At 43.6% G+C, this 22300-nt stretch overlaps 1 protein-coding gene across 2 annotated transcripts in view; it reads right to left on the reverse strand.

The window, feature by feature from the left end:
* KIAA0930 (KIAA0930 ortholog) overlaps positions 1–20240 on the reverse strand; it is a 45286-nt gene extending 25046 nt beyond the window's left edge. For both annotated transcript variants that reach the window (XM_063395284.1, XM_063395283.1), the window contains exons 1-2: positions 19875–20240; positions 3536–3684 (exon numbers count right to left, since the gene is read on the reverse strand). In XM_063395284.1, coding sequence (XP_063251354.1) covers positions 3536–3684; positions 19875–19998 — 273 coding nt within the window. In that variant the 5' untranslated portion in view covers positions 19999–20240. The remainder of the gene's footprint in view (positions 1–3535; positions 3685–19874) is intronic.
* Positions 20241–22300: the final 2060 nt, after the last annotated feature.

Consider the following 22300-nt stretch of genomic DNA (forward strand, 5'->3'; position numbering starts at 1 on the left):
ACTCCAATATCCAGGCAAGCTCAGAACATATGCCCAGGGTATCTCACATTTATCTTTTTTATTGCTTTGTCCTATAGATATTGCACCTTTTCAGGTGACAAAGCACGATGAAAGGCAGAATACAACCTGCTGGTCTGTCACTGAAGTTTGTCTTTGTTTCCCAGCTGTGTAACACTATATACTTGCATCTTCTGGCTTCCCAGGAGAAAGTAAAGCTGCTCTCTACAGAAAGAGCAGAGATACTCAATCTTGACCTAACAACATTTTAAAATCATAATCCTAAATCCAACCATGTTAACTTTTCAAACCTGCAATGTCCAAGACCCTTTGGAAGTGAGGATCAGGGCTTGCATTTTCCAGTAGGTCACATCAGCTGGCATGAGAGGCAGCAGCAAAGTGGTTTTTGAGTCTTGACCTAATAAAGAGTGACAAGTCAAAGGGATTTCACTTTACAAAACTCTGCCAAATTCCTTAACCTCGGGAAAAGCTACACTCCACAGTGCCTTGGTATGCACAGAACCTGATACAGGGGGTCTGTGGTTTTGCTTAAAGACACCAATAGAAGATGTATCTTCGAAACTTGGCAAGAAAAGCTGCAAGAGCGTTATTGTGACACCCAAGGAAAGACAGAATTAAATGTACTTCTCTGGGATCCAAGAGTCTGTGCAGTGGGTATAGCCCAGAAGTCAATATGGCAGTTCTGCCCTGGCATTCACATATTAGGAGCTTAATTGCTGTTTCACCCATCTATGCTCAGTTTAGAAACTGGTGGGAAGAAAAAGAGAAGCAAATGGAAAGTCACTTACACCAGGCAGAGTGCAAAGCAGATAATTTAAAAGGCCTTTTAAAATAAAATTTATGATGGTAAAGACGTTTACCACCAGCATCTACTGGACACACCAAATGGTACAATTTATTACTTCAAGCTGTCGTGACTAAGCTGCACCCAAAGCCCTTCTCATTCAGTCTTAAAACTGAGCAGAACCTCTAATCTCAATCCTATCAGCTTTTTTCTGCTCATCCTCTGCTACACTTCAATTTAAAATCAAATGTTATTGCCAACACTCTTCAGCTCCAGTAAGCACAGAAAGCCCCTAACCCACAAGCAGGAACTACTTTTAATCACACAGGACAGGCACCAAAGCCTGGGAATCACCAGATCCATTGACTCTTGTTTCCCACTGACACATCCCATCACTCCAGGGCATGGAAAGGACACAAACAAACACCACCATTGTCAGCATTCACACAAACAGCCCCTCCCCACCCAGCCCCTTCTGCCGTTGTCATCAATACGATGATTGCCATCCTCAAAGCTGAACAGATCTTATTTTCATGAACACAAACTAATGTTCTGAGCTGACACAGGACATCGAGTCACCTCTGCCAGCACTGTTCAGCCAAACCTGCAGCAGCCAGCTAAGCACAGAGCACATACATAGTAGTGTTTGTGGAAGAACTCCAATGAACCTGCTTCACAGTGCACCCAGACTACAAAGTCATGTTCAATGCTCTCCTCCTCATTTGCCTTCTCAGTCTACCCCTGGAAATCTAAATGAGAGCACAGTTTGGTGGGTGGCAGGGAGGCTTGCACTTCTATCCAGCTTCCACAGACACCAGCCTCCATCTCCCTCCCCTTTAACAGTATGACTTTGGCATTTTGGCATCAGTTTTCAAGAAAGAATGTCCAAAACTATGAAGTATATTAAAAACCCATGAGGTCATAATGCAAAGTGTAGGAGTAGTGTCTCACTGCACTGGACAGGCTCAAAAATCAGATAAAAGAAGAAATGGAACTACAAAGCAGACAAGGGAAATCAAACAGGAGGACAGCTGAACAAGTACAAATCACCAACAATGAAGTTTCACAGAGCAATTGAAGTACTCCAAAGCCACAGGAAAGGCTCAGTTCTCAGAAGCCTTGCAAAATACAGCCAACCATGGGAGAGCTACAAAATGCTGTGTTTGCTTTAAGGCCCCCTCCTCATCCCAGCTGTTACCACACATGATTAACTAACGCTGATTTTGTAGTAACCACCACTTATGCAACCTCCTCACAAATAAAAATTATTTATGGTGCTTTTAGAAAGCTTAAATAACGCTCTGAGAGCAAATACAAGAGTTTATGGCACTGCTTCCTATCCACAAGAGGCTCAAACACTCTAAGCTAATGAATCAGTTAAACAGATTGATCAGGGGTCTGTGAATGGATTCAAGCAATCTCTGTCTGAGATTCACTTTGCCTGTTGAGAAGGACAAAAGGTTAAACAACTCATGCTTTTACCAGGCTGAACAAAGCCATAATATCATTTGATGTGAAACAGGGATGCTTTCATAGTCACTTAAACAACAATCAGGATGGAAGTTTCCCCCACAAGTCTTAAAGCTCCAAATACACTAGCTGAAGACTAAACCACTCATCTGATAGAGAAAGAACCATATTTTGCCATCTTCTCCTTAGTGGTTGTCATGATGGAAGTCAGAGGGCCAGGGAGAAGGGAGAAGATAATTTTCTGTATTTTCCATTTTCTGTATCTTCAGCAAAAGTGTGGGAAAACCTTCTGGAATCTTTTTCTCAAGGGAGAGCTGACAACTGTGGTTCTTTACACCACCACATTTGAACCCAGAGAACTCTCATACAGCTGGTTACAAACACTTTCTCATACACCATACACAAATACTTGATTTAACAACAGTGTAAATTATTTACATGTGTCAGGAAATTAATCCCCATCTTTCCCTCCTCCATTTATCTTCCTGCAGCCACCAATCTTAATTCCCAATAAAACCATTGTACCTCTTGCTTCTATTTCCCCCAGCTAAGATAAAGGCTGCCATGGAATGCTAAGAAGTTTCTCAGATCTTTAATGGGGAAATGTGCAGCAGCACATTAGTCAGGATATGTGACTATGTTTGAAAAGAACTATAGTTCTTTATGAGGGGCATATTGTCTTAAATGTAGACTGTGAGAATACAGTAGTTTCTCTGCTGTTTGTCATTGCTGCACACCAGCCCAGGAGGCTGCTTGTATTCTGCTACTGAGTACACCCAAGAGGTGTTCATTCCTGATGCTCTGGCAATCTCAGCCAGTTTTCTTCTAGAAATACCAGTATGACCATCTTCCTTCTTTTTTTCTCCTTTCCTACAGATTTATGCTCTGAGTTTACAAAGCATCATCACTGAAAAGCAAACCAAAACTCAGCTTTCCAAAAAGGCAGGCAAGCTTTCTGATTTTCTCAAGCCTAGGATAGTGCACCTCATTTACACTGCTGCTGATGTTACAGAATCACAGAATCATTAGGGTTGGAAGAAACCTCTGGAGATCATCCAATCCAGCTCCCCTGCCAAGGCAGGGTCACGTGGAGTTCACAACCTTAACCATGGGATCAATTTTGTATAACATCTTGTGGTGAGCAGAGCTGGAAATTCCTTATCCTTGGCTCACAATTCTGCAGATGTGAATTCTTCAGGTACTCCACAACACCAAATCCGAGGTTCCCTCAATCTCCTCAGGCTGAAACACCTCAGAACTGACCTTTTTGCCCTCCGTGCTGTCCCCGCTGCCGTAGGCCAGCTTGCGGCGCACGTAGAAGAGCATGTCATCCTGCCGCGGCGCCCACTTCTCCATGAAGTACGTGGAGAACATCCAGGTCCAGAACACGATCCGGTCATCTTTGAAACACCCTAGACAGGCACAAAAGAAGGGAGAGTGAGGGTTGTGGATGGGCTGTCACTTTTGCTTGTGCTAATCACAACACCAGAGCTGCAGCTCTACGTTCTCCTGCGGTGCAGGAAGCAGCTGTCACTTGGCCTGAGGCCACAGCCCGCCTCGGGCCATTGTCACACACATGCCAGCAGCCATTGTCCCCCTGCCCCACAGCAGGGAGCAGACCCTGCCTCTGCCTGTGCCATGAGGAGCTGCAGGGCCACTGCTCTGTGGGAGAACACTGCAAAGCCACACTCCAGCACTTTCAAAGACACGTGGTGACAGGACACGCTCCAGTTAATGACCTGGAGCCACAAGGTGCCAACAGGTTTTTTGTGGGGTCTTGGGGATTAGAGCCAGTCCTTCAGGAACTACCAGTTGATGCCTTCCTTAAACCAATACACAGGAACAAGAATGTACCTGTGCAGGGATGACTGCAATTCACCTTCTCTCTGACAAAGAAAATCCATCTCAAGGAAACGAGGAGTTCACAAGCCTTGAATCTCAATTACACAATAAAAAGTGGGAGGAAAAGGGCAAAAATGGGAAGAGGAAGACACCACAAAGTCTCTTTCAAGGAGACTAATGACATCAGAATCAGCAATAGCACTGCAGTTGGGCCTCTCCCCAAGAGAAGGAGGCACAGCAGAGGTGACATCTCATTTTGTGGAACTCTTCAAAGCACTTAGCTGTAATAAAACAGCAAAGGGTGCTGCACCCTCTGTATTGTTAAAGGTAAGAAGAGAAAGCAGCACTGTGCCTGGTGATAGGGGAGCTGATTACCACTCCATGGACTGATTGCATCCCCTCCCCAAAGCCCTGCTGAGAGAAAACTGCCTGCTACAATCAAGCTGTTTTAAACATGTGAGGAGCAAAACCCTGAAAAAAATACAAATAATTATATTGCTGACTAACAACAAAAACCTAAAATGGATAGTGAGGATGATGGATGGTTATTATGTACAAGACAACAAGACAGGTGGAGCTGTGTGTGCAACTGCCAAGCCCTCCTCCAGAACATCTACCCTTTACAGGACATCCTCAGCACATTTTCCTACTTCACTCCATGTGCAGTATTCGCCAGACAAATCTTTCTTCCAATCTTTAATTACTGAGGTGGGCAGGAGATTAGACTTTCAAATTTTGGGAGACAGATGTGTGACTGTAAGAAAAATATGAAGTGTCTCCAAACTAAATTAAAAAGTAATATTGAAACCACAAAAAAATCCACTGATGGACCATGCACAGAATACGTTAATCAACACCAAGCAGGACAGTATTTGAAAATATGTAAATAGCTGATTAAAAAAAAAAAAGAACTGAAAGGCTGAAGAAGAACAGAAAAAGGCTGAGTAGTTTTTTCCCAGTGCAGGTTAATTCCAGGCCAGTCTGCAATTACTTTATTTGCATGACTGTAGTGAAGTAGTTTCAATTACTTAAGGCAGCATGGAACATAAAGTGTAATCTGAATAAAATCTGCACTAAACACTTGAGTAGTTAAGGACTATCCATTTTTTTACAGTGGACAAATGGAATCAAGTGCTGGAGAGATCAGATATGGGATTCCGGGCATGTTCATCATGGGAATGTCTCCTCAGGGCACAGATGAACGGGACTGTGTATAGCAAACAGTTACATCCAAGGCCATTTCATGCAAGAGTGGATTCCAGGGTGTTCAGACTCACAAAACCAGTCTGAAAAAGAGCAGGATTATCACTGCTCTGTACATTCACAAAGGAACATCAAGAAGAGAAAAAGAACTATTGAGGTTTAAGGATAAACCTCGCTGACACATGGACAAATGGCTCTAAACTACCCACTGACACATCTGCAGCTGGAAATTCAAAGCTGATTCCTAAGCATTCAAGCCACGAAGTTCAGGAGCAGCTCCCTCAGCTGGAATGGTGAAGGTAAAAATCCCAACAGCTAAGACAGAGCTCAACTTGGTTAAGAAAGTTCCTGTGGTACCCGTGACAGCCGAGGACAGCACGACCCAGTCCTGCCTCTATATTTAGCAAAGAGCAGAAAATGGCACACATTCATCGTGATGAACTAATAGGCTCAAAGACACTTATTAAATCTCATGGGGTTAGAGCACCTGAATTCCCAGCCTTAATTAGATGGGGAGAGGGGAGGAAAGAAGGGAAGAGGATTGCCCGAGTTCCTTTGAAGTTCTAAGAAAGACGAAGGAAAAACTAAAAAAGAATGTATGTTCTGTAAGAACCATCTCTGAAAGTGCCCTGCTGTTCAGAAATACATTGTTTGGTTTGCTCCACAGACAAGGAAATAACTCCAGGCAAGGCACTCCTAAATTTATAGTGCAAAATCAAGTTATCCAAACCCAGCATTATAAAAAAGGGTTTATTAATCACTTCTAGATTCTTGCAGTACATGCAGAACTCTGAGAAACTGTCCATGAGCTGCTGACACCATCAGGTGTGTTTTAGGCTATAAACACAGGAATTACTATGCTCACCTAAGTATTTAGGGGTGGTTATAGCATACATATTTAGCATATGTATATATAGCATATACATTTGTGGGTGGTTATACCTGCAGGAGAACAACAGAACTGGGTAGGATACCAGGACTTTGTGTGTGATTTTACCCTTGCTGGGTAAAATCAGGACAAACTCATTCTACCTTAGTCAAAAGAGAAAACCTGGGGACAAAAGTGCTGCAGCACTGAACTTATTCAGCACTGCAGCACAATGCAGGGGAAAAACCCTGGAAACCCTTAGAGCCACGTTGGATCACTGTCAATTCCAGTCCCACCTGCAGCTAAAGAGATGTAAAACTCCTCTCCATGCTTCAGGGATGCTGGCAGATTTTGCAGTAATTAAAACCAGCCTAAGGATGCTGAGACTGTTGTGCCTGCAGTGGCTAAAGGACTCATCTTGAAGCCAAAAAGAGCCAAACCACAGCAAAACTGCAGCTTTTATTCTGTTCTAGTAGAGGCAGAGAGGATGTGCAACAGCACACAAGAAGACATAGCCTTTAAAAACCTACTATTAAATTGCATTAGCTTGCAAAGGAGACAGCAACATTTTTATTTGTAACTAGAACTTCTTAAATCTTGAGAGGGAGAAAATCTATTACAATTTAAAGCCAGAAACTGTCAGATCCAGTATGTCCACTCAGAAATGCCTTCAACTATTAGATCCCCACATTCCAGTAATGTTGGTCATTTACAGCATCTCACTGGAAACCTTCCAGCTTTGCCAAGAAGAAAATTGGAAACATCTAGTTGAGAGTGTGTAGCAAGTCATTCCTGAAAATGCTCCTCCCTAGAAAATCTGGCTTCTAAAGGAATAAAATGGAATTAAGAGTTCAGACTGTAAATCTTAATAAACCCAAAGCTGGTTATATAATTATGAGACCTTTGTCATGAACAAATCCTAACTACAATAATTACTGTAATTATTCATTTACATGTATTTTATCCTCATTAGAAGCCAAATTTATGCCAACTGCTATGTAATAAATGTCTTTCTTCTTACCTATTATTTTACACTGAACATTCTTTTCAGGGAACTGACTCCATATCCACACAGGAAAATGCGAATTTTTTTTTTATGCTTTCCAAAATCATTGGATAAAGGGAAGTGTCAGGTTATTATTTTGCTTCAAAGGAAAGGAAGAAAAGACCTCCCATTCAGTGGATAATCATTTTTTCAGCATGTACCACTCAGAGCTTAGAAGAACAAAAATTTCATCTAGACAGGGTTGCTTCCTATGCTTTTATTCCTTTAGTCTGCTAGGAGATACTCCTCACCATGAAACATTCTAAAACTCATTACATCCAACACTGCCACAGTGATCATCTGTAAAACAACCATCCTTAGATGTTTAGGGGTTAATGAAACACTAATGAAGATCTTTGCAACCCCAGCATGGTGATGAAATGAGAGCTGTAAGCAATTCACACTATACTTCATTTTTGGTTTGAGTTTAGCCAAGTGTTCTGCAAGGACAATATAAGAAGTGCTTCACATATATTAAAAATACCTTTGATGTTATAAGGTGCTTGAAATCAGAATGGATGTTCCCTCTCTAGAGATAGTTGCCAGCTAACCAGATCATCAGAAATCCAAAGTTCAGGCTCCTTCCCATGACTGTGTACAGGGACACCACTTTATCCCTTCAGCTTGATTTATAAAAACAGGACTCCAGTGAACTTCCAAAAGTTCAGTGGCAAGCAATAGTTGGAAGGCAGGTGACACAGAAAGAATCAATTTTACTGGCAGAACTTTGGCTAAAAAAGGAAAGCATCATGATAACAGCAGCAACAGGAGCAAGACAGATGCCACAGACACAATCCTTCTCCTTATTTTAGGGCCCAAAAGTTTATTTACTTTCTCAGCAACAAAAGGGTGTGAGGCACAACACTTCTGCACACTTCAGTCATCAGAGAAAGAGAATCTAATCAGAAAGAGATATAACAGTGAGAGCAGAGTCAGATTGCTCTCACCACAGCACCTGCCCATTTTGAAGATCTTTCACGTATTTAGACACTGAATTCAAAAAAGAAGCACTCATAAATGATCCAGGTTGTACAGAAGGCACAAAAATTCAAGTCAAAAAGCCATCAGAAGAGGGTTGTCTGCCCCGTCACAAGTTCCTTTGGTTTGAGTCACTTAGCAGCCCTGCCTGACTATTCCATTTGTCAGGATAAAGCAATATTGTCATCCTGTCACAGAGATAGATCAGTTTAATAAATAAATACCTTCCAAATATTTCATTTGTACTTAAGGAGAAACATGCTTTAAGCTACTCTTTGTCAAAAATGCTCTCAGATACGTAGATTATGACTCTAAAGTAAAGTAAGCAGAGATGAGCCTAAGAGCATTTACTCCTCAGGGAAGCACCAGAGGAATCACCTTGTTGTGGCTTTTACAATAAATTACTGCAGAAAAGCTGCTGTGCTTCAGAGCTGGCCTAACTGGGGATTTAGTGCAGGTGTAAACATTCTCCTTCAACAGAGGCAACCCCACTGGATGCAGACACTTTAAATCCACTGAAAGAGGGACAAATTCTTACATGTTTCCTGCTGCTGCCTCCAGGATTACCCAGCAAAAGTTCCAAAATTTCCAAGACCAGGATCCAACCTGGAAAGGTCACTGGGCAACATACAAAGCATGCTGACACTGCTGGAGTGCAGAAACCTGTCTGTAACAGTACAAAAGTGTGTTTTCACTGCTAAAATACTGCTATTTTTGTTCTCTGCCAAAGCAAGCCCTCTGATCAGACACTGCTACTTCTGTAAATTTATGACATCCAAGGTCCCTACTTTCACACTTAATAAATACCACTGCCAAAGCCCTATCTGAGAGACTACTGTGGGAGATCGGGTAAAAGCAGCAAATTGTATTTTAAAAGTATTCCAGCCTTGCAAAACTACCAAGACTGTGGTTATTACTGATAATTCTATGTATGCACCTCCCCCAGTACCTTATCTTTGCCCAGGCTGTAGTTAGCAACTTGCTGTCAAGGCAGAAGGAAGGAGTAGTTATCACAACTGCAGTTTGCAGAGAAGCAGAGTTATTTCCTGCCCATACTTACTATCACAGGCTGGTATTTTCCAAATTCAGTTTCTCTTCTGGTTAGAAACATGGACAGCATCTTTCTGAGTGAGCACTTGGCAGCTTTACAGTGAAAGCCATAATTCTCACTTACCTTCCACACCACAAACCCACTCACTTGTAGAAGTTGACAACCAACACTTTCACCTATCTTGCAGCCAAGATTTAAAAAAAACAACTTGTTTGACACTGCCATCTCTCAGCTGGGTGTCCAATCTGACATGCACATATGAGACAACCAGTCTAAAGAAGGATGTATTTCTTTAAAAAAACCCAAAAAACCAAACCTTTAAAAATCACACTTTGGGTTGTTCAGGGTTGGGTTGTCCAACAAACTGAGTGTCTGTACCAGCACCCAGATATTTCAGCTAGTTAGGCAGCACTCCCTTTAGCACTGACATTAATGCAGGTTTCTAAGACAACAAATACAGCTATTTAGCTAGAAATAAAAGTGAACTGCCTGCCCACTCACCTACATCCCAGTGAAATCTTCTCCTATGGCAAACACAGGCCACTCTCTTTAAACAAATCTCAGTCATGCATGTGGGAAAAATGTTTCTTCTAACAGCTGATCACTGTGAAACCATCAAATTGCCAAGGAAGCATGCCCAGGCTGTCCTGCAGGCAGTGCAGGGTTGGAGACCATCAGCACCCTGGGTTTTCATGCTGCAGGCACCTCATGCATGTGAGGAAAGGGATGGTTCCTTGACAGTCCCAAGAATTTTAGTCCACAACCAAACAACTGGAAACAAGAAAAAATCTGGCTCTCTGTGGAAATGCTCATTATTGATGAGGAGAGAATTTCATTAACAGACATGACATACTACCTTCAGTCAGACAGAATCCAAAAAACTGCCCTAAAGCCAGCACCCTACTCCTAAAGGGAGAGCAACTACTGCAAAGTTGCTGCTGTATTTCATGAGCAGAGGTTTAGTCTTCCATCAGTATTTTAGCTACTGAAACATGCCATCCCTTTCCATTGGTCACCAGCATCACTGCTCCACTTTCTCCTCCAAAAGAGAGACTTGCACAGCTACAACCCCCTGCAGACCTGGAATGCTTATACATGGGTGTATTACAGCAACTTGGCCAAGGGAACAAAATACAAAACAGAATAAGGGCTAAAGAGTTAAGAGACTCTGAAGCTTTTTGCCTCCAACCTGAAAAATGATTATTGTTTGGCACTTCAGCTCTGCTTCTTTTGCCCTCCTTCCCTCCCTGGGTCTCCCACCCTCCACAGTCACTCACTCTCTCCAGGCTAAAAAGAGTTACAAAAATGGTTATAAACAACCAGAGAAAGTCATAACCTTTATCTACTGAGAAATCACTTCTATCCCATGACAGTTACAAGGTCTCAAGTGGGAACATGTGAGCTGAAAAGGAAAGGTCTTCCTTAGGAAATTCCTAGGCACAAGCATCACAAGGCAATGTCTTTTACTGCCTTTGCCCACCACTGGGCTTACAAACATCCTTCTCCAAAATTTTGATTACAGTTTACTGTCTTTTGATGTTGCAACTACAGTTTAGAAGAAGATAAATCTTAATATTCTTCTATTCAGTCATTAAAGCACTGAAGCATAGATCTGCATTTGAAGAGACACACCAAAACTTCAGATACAGCCACTGTAACTCGAATTTCCCCCTATCCTTTTGTTTTCTGTCAATTTTAGGAAATGCCCTCAACCTCAGGTTTCATAGACAGTGACAAGCAAATACAAGGTAAGCATTACATTTTTTACTTGCTGCATTCTTCACAGCATTTTGCTGAAGAAACATTTGTGATTCCTTTCAAAGTTTCTTACCAGAAAAGGAGACGGAGGAAGGACTTGATTTTCCCTTTTGCCCCATTCAGAATGCAATAGGGTGAAAAATTCAAGCCTGGAGTTTTCTTCACTTCTGGCAGTTGTAGAAAATAATTCAAATTGGAGAGGAACTCAGAATTCGAGTTTTGCCGCAAGAAATCGCAGACAATTCTGTGTTTATGTTTCTTTGTTAATAAAGCAGAATTTATGCTATTTACAGGCCAGGTGGTGCTCCTGGCCGTGTCACAGGAAGGCACAGAAGACAGCACAGCTTCCAGGAACGGGACACCAGCCTGCTCTGAGAGCAACTCTGACACTGCTGGCACCAGCTACAGCAGCCCCAGAGCAAAACATTAGAGTGAGCTTCAACGCAGCCAGTCTAACTTTTCAGTCTCTTTATTTTGGAGATACCTAGAAATGTTTTCAGAAATGAATTCAAGACAGCAAAATTGTAAAAGTGCCAAACAGCGTACTTGGGATCTTACACTTTGCCTGCCTTTCCACTTTTCCATTGGAAACTCACAACCACATTTTCCCTACCGGCTTCTAGGAGCAATTAGATGAACTCAAGTGTAGAATAACAACTGCAAAAGGACCATTCTTCCATTCAAAAATACTTCTGTTGTGTCACAGGAATAATGCATGGTATTAAATATACACACATACGACTACTCAGATATCTACCACCCAATGAGTTAGTCTGACAGGTGTTGAACAGAAGAAGAAAAATCTCCTAAGAATTATTCTGATCCTATAACATTTTTAAAGCACCTAATGCAAACCTTTAACTCTTTGTTCCTTTGTTAACTGGAAGAAAAGAAAAACCACTGATGAAGAACAATCCAGAATGAATCTGAAGAGTCAGAGCAAAGAACTCAGCATAACAATCTATGCTTTTGATTTCAAAGATCCAAGAGGATGAAATCAGTTCCCCTTTAATCATGTAATACATGGGCTACTAAAAATTCAAATGATGCTTTGAGAAGAGTTTAGACAACCTTGTTATGAAAAACATACTATTTACTCAGAATTCATTATTTAGGCAGAATTAAACTACTCATTAGAAACAAACAAACAAAAAAAAGGTACTTTGACATTCCTACAAAGTATATAAAAAGCTGGATCATCACTATTCAAAAAGACACCTGGGTTTACAGAGCTTTATCTCCAAGTTGTACTGCCATGAACTTGCTGCTTTCCTTCTCAAAGGATGAGATCAGGCAATTGCTAAGCAGGAGTGACCTCCATGAGACAATGAACTCATCTCCTCAAGAATGATTATTTCACTCATACTGAACACCCTGTGTATCACCACAGAGCACCGAGTTTGAAATGTGGAACCCACCTCTCAGGGTCCTTTAAAGCAGGTAAGTAAACAGATCCCTTTTTGGAAATGTAACACTGCTAAACATTCAAGATCTCCTGCATCTGCTCTCCAACAAGGCAGAGGAATAAATTTCCAGTGAAATCCTTCACAGCTCTCAGCAGAATGTTGTAAATCCATTTCAGCACACTTCCCTCGTCTTGATGGTGTTTCAGCATCTAATCAATTAAATCAAGCTCTTGCAAAGACACCTCAAACTTCACTGGCCTTCTAATCCATTTCTCAAGTTCCTGCTGATCACACAAAGCCCTGCAAGGTAGGACCAAGAACTCCCAATACACTTCTGCCTTTTATCCAAGCTTGGAAGTTAGAGTAAACACAGGTTGCAAGAGAGTTGCAACTCTGCAAACAGAATTTGGAGCTAAAACTGCCTCCCTAACTTCCAGGCACAGATAATCACAAGTAACCTATCTTCCACCTCCATGTGCTCAAAGGAAACCCCACCTAAGAGTTCACCCATACTCCTACAGAAGCCCTGACAGGATGCAGCACCAACAGACTGATAAACGGGAGCAACACCTAAAACAATATTCCTGACCTTGAATTCACTCTGGGTGTAGTGACAGGGCAATTCCTGACATGGGGCCTTTGCATGAAGAGCTGGGTCACTATTGAGCCATAAAGATTTTCAACACAAACAGCAAAGCCAGGGGCAATCTCAGCCTGACTCACTGAGCACATCTTGCCTAATAAAGGAGGAAAAAAAAAAATCCCAATGATGTCATTTTCCAGAGGGAAGCACAACAAAGTTCAACAGACCAGGTCACCTCAAATGCACTTCTGCACATGCAGCACACTGTTGTACCTGGAAACAACCCAGAATGCTTCAAATGTGAAGGACTGATGACTGCCTGCCATCTGCTCTGCTTTCTGACATAAGAGAGAAAATCATGCAAAAAATACTCTGAAACACCAAATGCAGCCTCAATACCAGCACCAGTAGCGGTTTCCACACTGCTGTGGCAGGACAGATATGGCTCCAAAATGAAATGCTCTTCAAAACACATTACCTGCCTCCAAAATACTACACTCACCTAAAGGGATTTAACTTGTGGCCCCTAAGGAAATATGTCTAGAGAACCCCCAGAGCAGGAAGATAAAGAATATTACTGTTTTCAGGGTTCAATTTCTGCATGGTACTAGCACACTGTCTGTGCTAGAGACCAGACAAACCAATACAACAAAAACTTCAGTTTTAAAGCCTTGAAATTGCCAAAAACCTTATAAATCTTCACACATATAATTTGTGCCTTAAACAGTAAGAATTCAGGGGGAAAAATTACTTAGGACTGTTGGTGCATCTGATTAATTTCAGCCAACAGAACCCTGCTGCAGTGTGCCCAGGTGACCACAGCTCCACAGCAGCAGCAGCATTGATTCTGTATCTGCTGCTCCTCTATCCTGACTGCATTTTATTTCCTGCACAGAGAAAGGTAATCAAAACCCTCTTTATGATGACACACTTCCAAAAAAGAGAGCAACCCTGACTCCCTGAAAGTCACCCTGTTTAACCCAAGGGACTGCAGAGAGACCAAACCCAGCTTGTTTCACACACTTTTCAAGACTCTGCAGAGAGCAGCTTCACTATTCAGTGGGCTCCTGACACCATGAATTGATTTTGTGCAGAATTTCTCCTTCTACCTTACTGTTCACTTCCCAGTAATACTTAAAATGTTAATGAGCTGCTACCTGATCCTCCTGAGTCAGTTTACAAGGATAAGTAGATGCAGCAATCATTACTAACTATTTAACTGCAGGGTTTTGATTTTCCAGGAATGTAGCTGGACATAAGACACTCTGTGTTTCAGCTACTGAAAAGTGCATTCTCTGAGCTTTTTCTGTTGATCAGCACCCTGAACACTAACACTTATAGGGGAGATCAGCACACTTCCCTCTCCAGGAAATTCCAGTTTTTGTTCCTTGAAAAGAATTCAAACAGATAGAATGTTAAATCTTTAAAAGATCCATCCTGAACCTTATAGGGAAGATGTGTCCTAATCCCTAAGACAAACCTCCCGCCCATCTTAAATTCCAAAACAGAACTCAGACTTCCAAATGGATTTATGACTTAGTACTTTGCTAAAGATTTAGAGCACACTACTAGAACAATAAAACTAAACAGCTAAGGTTACTAGAGCTACAGTATTACATAAATAAGAGATGGGTGTTCTCAAATACCCTGACTGTTGCCATTATCAGGCTTATGGATTCATAATTCTGCCCAGAGGGACAATAATTTAAAAAAAAAAAAAAAAAGGCAGCAGGGGGGATCCAGCAACTTTTGCTAGCATGCAAAAATGAGCAGCAGCATGCCATGCCTTAGAGACTCAGCTGCTCATTTTGGTAGGGCCACAATGTTCTGGAAGGTATTTTGTGGGGATATTTTTTGGGGGTGGTGGTATTGGGTTTTTTTCCTAGTTTTTTTAAAAATTTTGCCTATTTACTTCAGCATCTCTGGTCTGACTTTGATAATTTGAGCATGTACACTCGGGAGCAGGACATGAAAAATCCCATAAGGTTTCATCTCTATTAAAACGAAAGAACAAACTAATAACCCAACTCTTAAAAAAGGGATATGAAAGCTGTAATAAAAGAGAGTCTGTTATATTATGGATGTGGCATGGAATATCTGTCACAGTCCAGACAGAGGCCAGCCTTCCACATGACAAATCCCTGAGCACACCAGTGAGGGATGACAGGCCATTAGTGACATCAGCATGAGCAAGGTTCTGTGGAACAATCGAAACAGAATTTTAAATGAATCACCTTTAAAAGACAAACAAAACAAAACAAAAAACCCCACAAAAAAAGGAATTAACCCTGGAGGGCTGCAGCCCAAGAGTTTAGCCCCAGATTGCCATTCCCCACACTTGACTGTGGAAGTGACAAGATGGGATCCCAGGACACAAAGCCCTTGGAGAAGCAGAAATGCATTCACATCCCCTGGACAAAGCCACTGGGTCTAAGAGCTTGTTCCGTCTGTGGTTTCTCCCACACCACCCCATCCAAGCACTCAACTACACCTCAAATGTCTCCGTGTATTTGATTGCAGAAATGTCTTCCAGGCATTTTTCAATGGCAGGCAAAAAAAAAAAAAAAAAAAGTAGTTTTAAAATCATCTTTCACACTAGAATGTCTTTGCTATTTGCTCATATTTATCAAACTACAAATCTGAGGTTCAATACCTCAGGGTATTTACCTGAGGGTAAACTGGTTAAATCACTTTAACTTCAAAGTATCTACTTTAACTCTGATTTAAATAATCTCTTCTGATCTTGCATTGTATTTGCACTTTCTAGAGCTTTTACTGAAAAGAAACACAGATTCTTCCTGGCTGGAATGTTGGAGGGAGTATTTTTGGTTTTGACTGGTTAGGAAACCACTCTATAAACACTTTTTTATTTTACTACTTGTAAGTTTCTTACATTAGTATCTTAATTTTCTCTTCAGTATTTGACTATACATTTTTTAGTGAACATTTCATATTCATTAGCTGCAAAACACTTCATAAATAGGGCAAAAGAAATTGTGTGAAAAATAAGGTTAAAGTAATAAAAATGTATTTTTAAACTGAAATCAAATTGTTCTAAATTAAACAAACTCATTACAGGCCATATTACCCATAGCTGGTGAATTTGGTTGTATACATCCGTCAAGTTTTTGTTAGGACAGATATGATTTTCATACCTTCTTGTTACTGACAGATCAAAAGAAGAAAAAGCTTTGCCGCTTTTGTAGTTTCTCACCTCTGACTCCCCAACTCCCTGATCTAACTCCAAGAAGAACCACAAATGAAGAATGTTTTGTGTCTGCTGGAAAGTGACTCCTGTCAAACCAGTTCTGTCCTGCAGTAACTTCTCTGCTGACACTTCCACCTACTCTGTGGATACAATTTCTTTAAAGTTACAGATGCAAATATATCCTCCTTGAATATTATAATTTAATTAAAAGTTACTACACTATGAAAAAGGTAAGGCCTGAACCTAGTACTTTCAAATCCAAATTAATTCTCCTTTTAAGTTTTCATTTGAACCTCTTTGGTTTTCCAAAAAACTTCTTCTCCCGTTCTTCACCCTTTCCCCATATTGTGTGTCCATCACAGGGACCAGCATTCACTGTGTGCCACCTCAGCTCCCCTTCTCTCAGGAGGGCTAAAGAATCTTTTCCAGGTCTTATTCATCAAGGCAACGTGTTCCATGAATCACGCTACAGCCCTTCCTCACATGATGAGCCCCGAGGTTTGCGCACTGCTGCACAAACAAGTCCAGGCAGCCCTCTGGCTCTGAGGATGAACATTCCTGCTCCTGTTGCCCCCATGCCGAGTACACCCTGCTCTCCTCAACAGCTGCTCAGGAAAACAAGCACAAGGAACTCTTCACAGCAGCCAAGAGCACGGGAACTCTCTGCTGGCACCTGGTTCCTGTTACATCAATTTTCAGCTGCTTGTTAAAGCCCCAGGTGCTGCACTCCACAGGGTGGAGTCACCTTCTTTTCAGGATTTCTACAGCTTCTCCATTCTTCACCCACTACACATTTCCATTACAGACTAACCACAGTTCAAGAGATGGTTCAGACTTACCTATTTATTTTTTATTACTCATTCTAACTTCCAGTATTAATAAAGTCACGCTCCATCCAAACCCACTCTACTACTCTAAAAGCGGGGCAAATCATCACTGAAAGACAGAAGGACAAGGAAATTAAGTATATGAAAATATTACACAGTAGTATCAGGAACCAGCAAAAATAAAACATTCCCCAGTTCAGAGCTTTGGCCAAAAGGTAACCTCAGAGCTTTACATGCAGCCTGGCTGAGGAGACACACAGCACCTCTGTCACTCCCTCAGGAGGAGAAATATTTTGCCACAGAAATGTTGCAACCAACAGCATTTCAGAGGGACCTTAGCCCACAACACCAGAGCAGTACTGTCCAACTGGGTGACACAAACATCCAGCCAAGAGCTCTTAGAGAGACATCACCCTTCCCAGCTTGGTAAATAATGACATGAGTCATTATTTTCAAGTGCTACCTTTTGTACATTACACAAACAGGACATTACAGAAAATCCCACCACACAAGGGGGTTTACATTTTTGAACAAAGTCTGTCCAAATGCTTACGTGACATTCTTGAAACAAAGCAATTCCTCTCACCAAACATCAGTATCAGCCAAAAATGCAATTATCTCCTCCTTGGGCTCACTTCTAGGAAATACACAAAAGGAGAGAGGATGGCCAAGTCATGACCCAGTGAGTCCCATTTTATTGTTGAGGCATTAGCAGCACTCAGGGATAAGACACTGTTGGGGAACTGAAAAACAACAGGTTTCACCTGCTGATACAGCTCAAAAGGATATGGCCACTACAAAAAAAACCCACCATGAATATAAAACCGGAGTGGGTGTGCAGGTCCTGAAGGTGGCACACCTAGGCACAAAAGGCAGACAAAATCTCTGTGTTAACCACCTGAACCCAGACAGGACTGTGAGTACTTCTATGACTTCTGAACTTGAGGAAAATCCTTTACATCTGCTGAGCTGCCAGAGCCCAGCCCACTCCAGAGCAGCCCAGGCTATTCCAGCTGTGCTGCATTCACCAGTACAGAGCAGACACACACAAGTGTAAGCCACAGAATTACACCTTGGGTTCATCGACCAAGCACCACTCCAAAGGCTCAGTGTTTTTCCTAAGGGAGGTATTTAAACAATTTACTAACCTGGCAAGAAATCACAGCACAGGGCAAAGAGCTCTCTCTCATTAACTGGGAATGACAATGTTATGGATCAGAGAACACTGCAAAATGCACATCTCCACACTGGGACAGACAAACATGACACAGCCACGAGCAGCCTGCAGTGCCACCAGCTATACAGCTCTCCTGAGATTTACCTTCCAAATCTTCACCTCCTGGAAAAGAGGTGCACTGTCCCATTCCTTGTGTGACTGTCCCAAAGCCACTCAGCAGGACTTCCCATGATGGGCTGTTGTGGATGTGTGCTCAAAGACAAGCAGGGAAGAAGTATCTGCATGGTCTTACCAGCTACCACAGTGTTTCCCTTGCCCAATTTTAGCAAAAGAAAGTGATGGGGATATTTCTCTTCCTGGCAGTCTTTATCTCACATTCACACATGAGGTGGCCAAACAGGACCTGACAGCAACTTTCCAATGAATGCAATCTCACAGGAATTTAGATTTTGTGGGCTTTCCCCTATTTTGTTTGCCACAACATTTTACCTACTTTATTAGGCCCTGTAACATTTCAACACTACATTACAGCCCAGAGAGCCAATTCTATTAGAAAAAGGCATAAAGAACCAAGAATCATTTCACTTTGTTCATACAGGATTTCACTCAGTGGCAAAGCAGAAGGAAAGAATGGAGAGGCCATTCCTTCCCAGGGAGAGCACACCAAGCACTGGCAGACAGAGTGATGCACAGAGGCAGAGAACCAGAGATTCCCCACGTCAATCCAAACCTCACAGCCTGTAAAACCTGAATAAGAACTTATTCTAAGCTTTGAACAAAGACTCAAAAATGGACGAGACTTTTGAGGCCTTATAAACAAGCTGAGGAGGGAGGAGTCATTCCTAAAGGCACCATGGAAGAAACAAGTGTTGTACATCACTTTCCATCATTTGAAGCACTGCTCCTGCAAAAACTTCTGAATATTCAGCCCCTTAAACCCAGGTCCAGTCCTGGCTATAAAAACGTTTTGAAAAAGGAAGGCAAAAATTTTGGATGTGAAGAACGATTTCCATGACATTTACTGCTGGATATAAAAATTAGTAACTGCCATACCATTCTGTTGCCTAAAGTCGACTGAATTTCAACCTGAAACTTCTGTTTTACAGTGCATGAGCTTTGCCAAAAGCTAAATAAAGACGTGCCACGTGAAATCTGCATCAACCGAGATGAAAACAAACAAGACAGAAAGCTTAAGAAACCCTCCACGGTTTCAGAAATTAACTGACCTGCAGCAGGCACAACACCCTGCGCTCACTAGACCGCGGCAAGCGGCGTGAAGTCATTTAACCAGAGAAGGGAGGTGTCAGGCTCGGAATCTCTAGAGAGCGTCTGAGAGCCGCACAAGAGCCAGCATCGGCAAGAGGCACCAAAAATCGGTTCCGCTTGCATCCCAAAACACACGGTGCGCAGCTCACACTTCAAAAATACAGCACGGTCCGATGTGCGCGGTGCCCGCTGGCCATTTCTCTCCAAGGGCGTTACAGACAATGGAGCAGGGGATGAGCCCCAGAGGGGCCGGGGCGGGCACGGAGCCCGCGGAACACAACAGGTGCCGGTGTCGGTGTTGTTGTTGTTGCCAGCCAAGCGGGCCGGGGCTGCCGCTGCCGCTCCCCCCGGGGCTCCCGGCCCCGCTGCCGCCCGCCCCGCCCGACTCACCGAGGCCGCTGATGTCGTGCCGGAGGCCGGCGCGGCTCCGCTCCTCCGCTATCGCCCGCAGCATGTGCCGCAGGGAGCGGTCGGGCTCGCCGTCCGCCTCGCCGTCCCTCCGGGCGCAGGCCATGCCGCCGCCGATGAGCTCATGTCAGGCCGCCGCGGAGGCGGCACCCGGCGCTCCCGACACGGGAATGACCGGCAGCGCTCCCGGGCCTGCCGCCCCGGCCGCTTCCCCCTCGGGGCGTTTCCCGGGCGTCGCCGCCGGCCCCTCCCGGGACACCGCGACCGCTCCCGCCGGCGCTGCCCGGCCGCGCTCCGCCGCTTCCTGCTGCTGCTGCGGCCGCCGGGAGGGACCGGCAGGGCCGGGACCCGCCCGGACACGCCCACAGGGCGGATCTGCCACCCACCGTCATCCCGGGCAACCCATCCTGCATCCCTGACATCAGCCAGCATCCTGGGAAAGCCATCCTGCATCCCTGACCGTCCATCCTGCATCCCGGGAAACCCATCCTGCATCCCTGACATCAGCCAGCATCGTGGGAAAGCCATCCTGCATCCCCAACATCAGCCAGCATCCTGGAAAAGCCATCCTGCATCCCTGACATCAGCCAGCATCCTGGAAAAGCCATCCTGCATCCCTGACATCAGCCAGCATCCTGGGAAAGCCATCCTGCATCCCTGACATCAGCCAGCATCCTGGGAAAGCCATCCTGCATCCCTGACCGTCCATCCTGCATCCCGGGAAACCCATCCTGCATCCCTGACCGTCCATCCTGCATCCTGGGAAAGCCATCCTGCATCCCGGGAAACCCATCCTGCCTCCCCAACATCAGCCAGCATCCTGGGAAAGCCATCCTGCATCCCTGACATTAGCCAGCACCCTGGGAAAGCCATCCTGGATCCCTGACATCAGCCAGCACCCTGGGAAAGCCATCCTGGATCCCTGACAATCCATCCTGCATCCTAGGAAACCCATCCTGCATCCCTGACATCAGCCAGCATCGTGGGAAAGCCATCCTGCATCCCTGACCATCCATCCTGCATCCCTGGTATCTTATGACTGTTTCTGGCCAGGCTTTCTGGACACCTTCTTCGTTATCCTTCCTTCTCACAGTGTCCCACAGCTCTGCCTACTGTCCCTGCAGGCAGATCTCTCCTGCCCACCCCCCTGATGTCACAGACAAGCTGCTGCTTCCTTCCTGCTCTCCTGTTCCCATGTGTATCATGTGGGGGCAAAACCCAAGCTAAGGTGTCTGCTGAAGTCTCTACAAGATCTGTCACCTCTTAGCATTAGCATCTCTTGTTGTGAAAATCAGGGATTGGTGATCTCAGGGAATAACTCCAAAATTGGATCCCACGTCCTCCTGCTGCTGCTGGTGGTTGTCCACAGCAGATTCCAACAATGGCCAAAACTTCCTCGGAAATTTATGATTTTCTAAGCCACAGCTGGAGAGCAATACCACCACCTGCTCAGTTCTCCTGCAACCAATTTGCTCAACATATTTTGTTTATAATATTTCTTTAACCTTTCTTTAGTTCCTAATAATACTTTTTAAAGGCTTAGGCAGACTATTCTTCTCTCTGAAGCCCCATTTGAAAGCTGGTAGGCCTTGCAAGTGGTGGTGAAGAGAAACAAAAGGGTCAGAGGACTTCAAATGTGAGTTGACAGCACTTGAGAGTTGGGCCTTTTGCTACGGCATAATAAGAAAAAAAAGTTTTCAAATACTGCATGTCCATTCTCCACAATGGCATACATTTACCCCATGTTGCCAATTTCAGTTTCATGTCAGCTTTTGACACCAATAAATTAACAATCAGACACCTGCTGAATGCAATTTACAGTCACGCACTCATTTCCCATCACACAAATATAGAAGAGTATTTTATGGCCCTTATGCTGCATTGGACAGAGGAGAGAAATTTGAAGTTCATGCAGCATTTTGCTAGTAAAATATCTAGTTCTTTCACAAAGCAAGAGAAACAGGGACACACAATCTCAGGATTTAAGCACCTCTTCCCTTGTTAAATCTGATAGTTCTTTTTGTTGGAGAGAATGAAGTTTGCAGTCACATGTTAGCCCTGTAAATGCATCCATGAGAGTTATTTAGCCCATGGGGAAGAGCAGCAGACGACTGTCCTGTACTGTTACCCTCCAAGTTGTTCCTGACATTGCCAGGAGGAGCTGCAGTCTCACTTCCCTCACATCCTGCTGTACTCACTGAGGACTGGATGTCTTTCCCCTGCAGATTGATTCTGGATCCCAGCAGCACTGTCATGTTGGGAGCACACAGAACACTCGTGTCACCTGCCAGCAGCCAACCTTGCAGCAGTTTCACCGGAGTCTCCAGGATTTCAGCCTCTCTGCTCTGCCCTGAGCACTATCCAGAAAGTTCCAGCCACCCTGGTTTAAAAAAACAACCAAGGAAACC

Source organism: Prinia subflava, chromosome 4 (genome assembly GCF_021018805.1).
Source record: "Prinia subflava isolate CZ2003 ecotype Zambia chromosome 4, Cam_Psub_1.2, whole genome shotgun sequence".
Taxonomy (NCBI): Eukaryota; Metazoa; Chordata; class Aves; order Passeriformes; family Cisticolidae; genus Prinia; species Prinia subflava.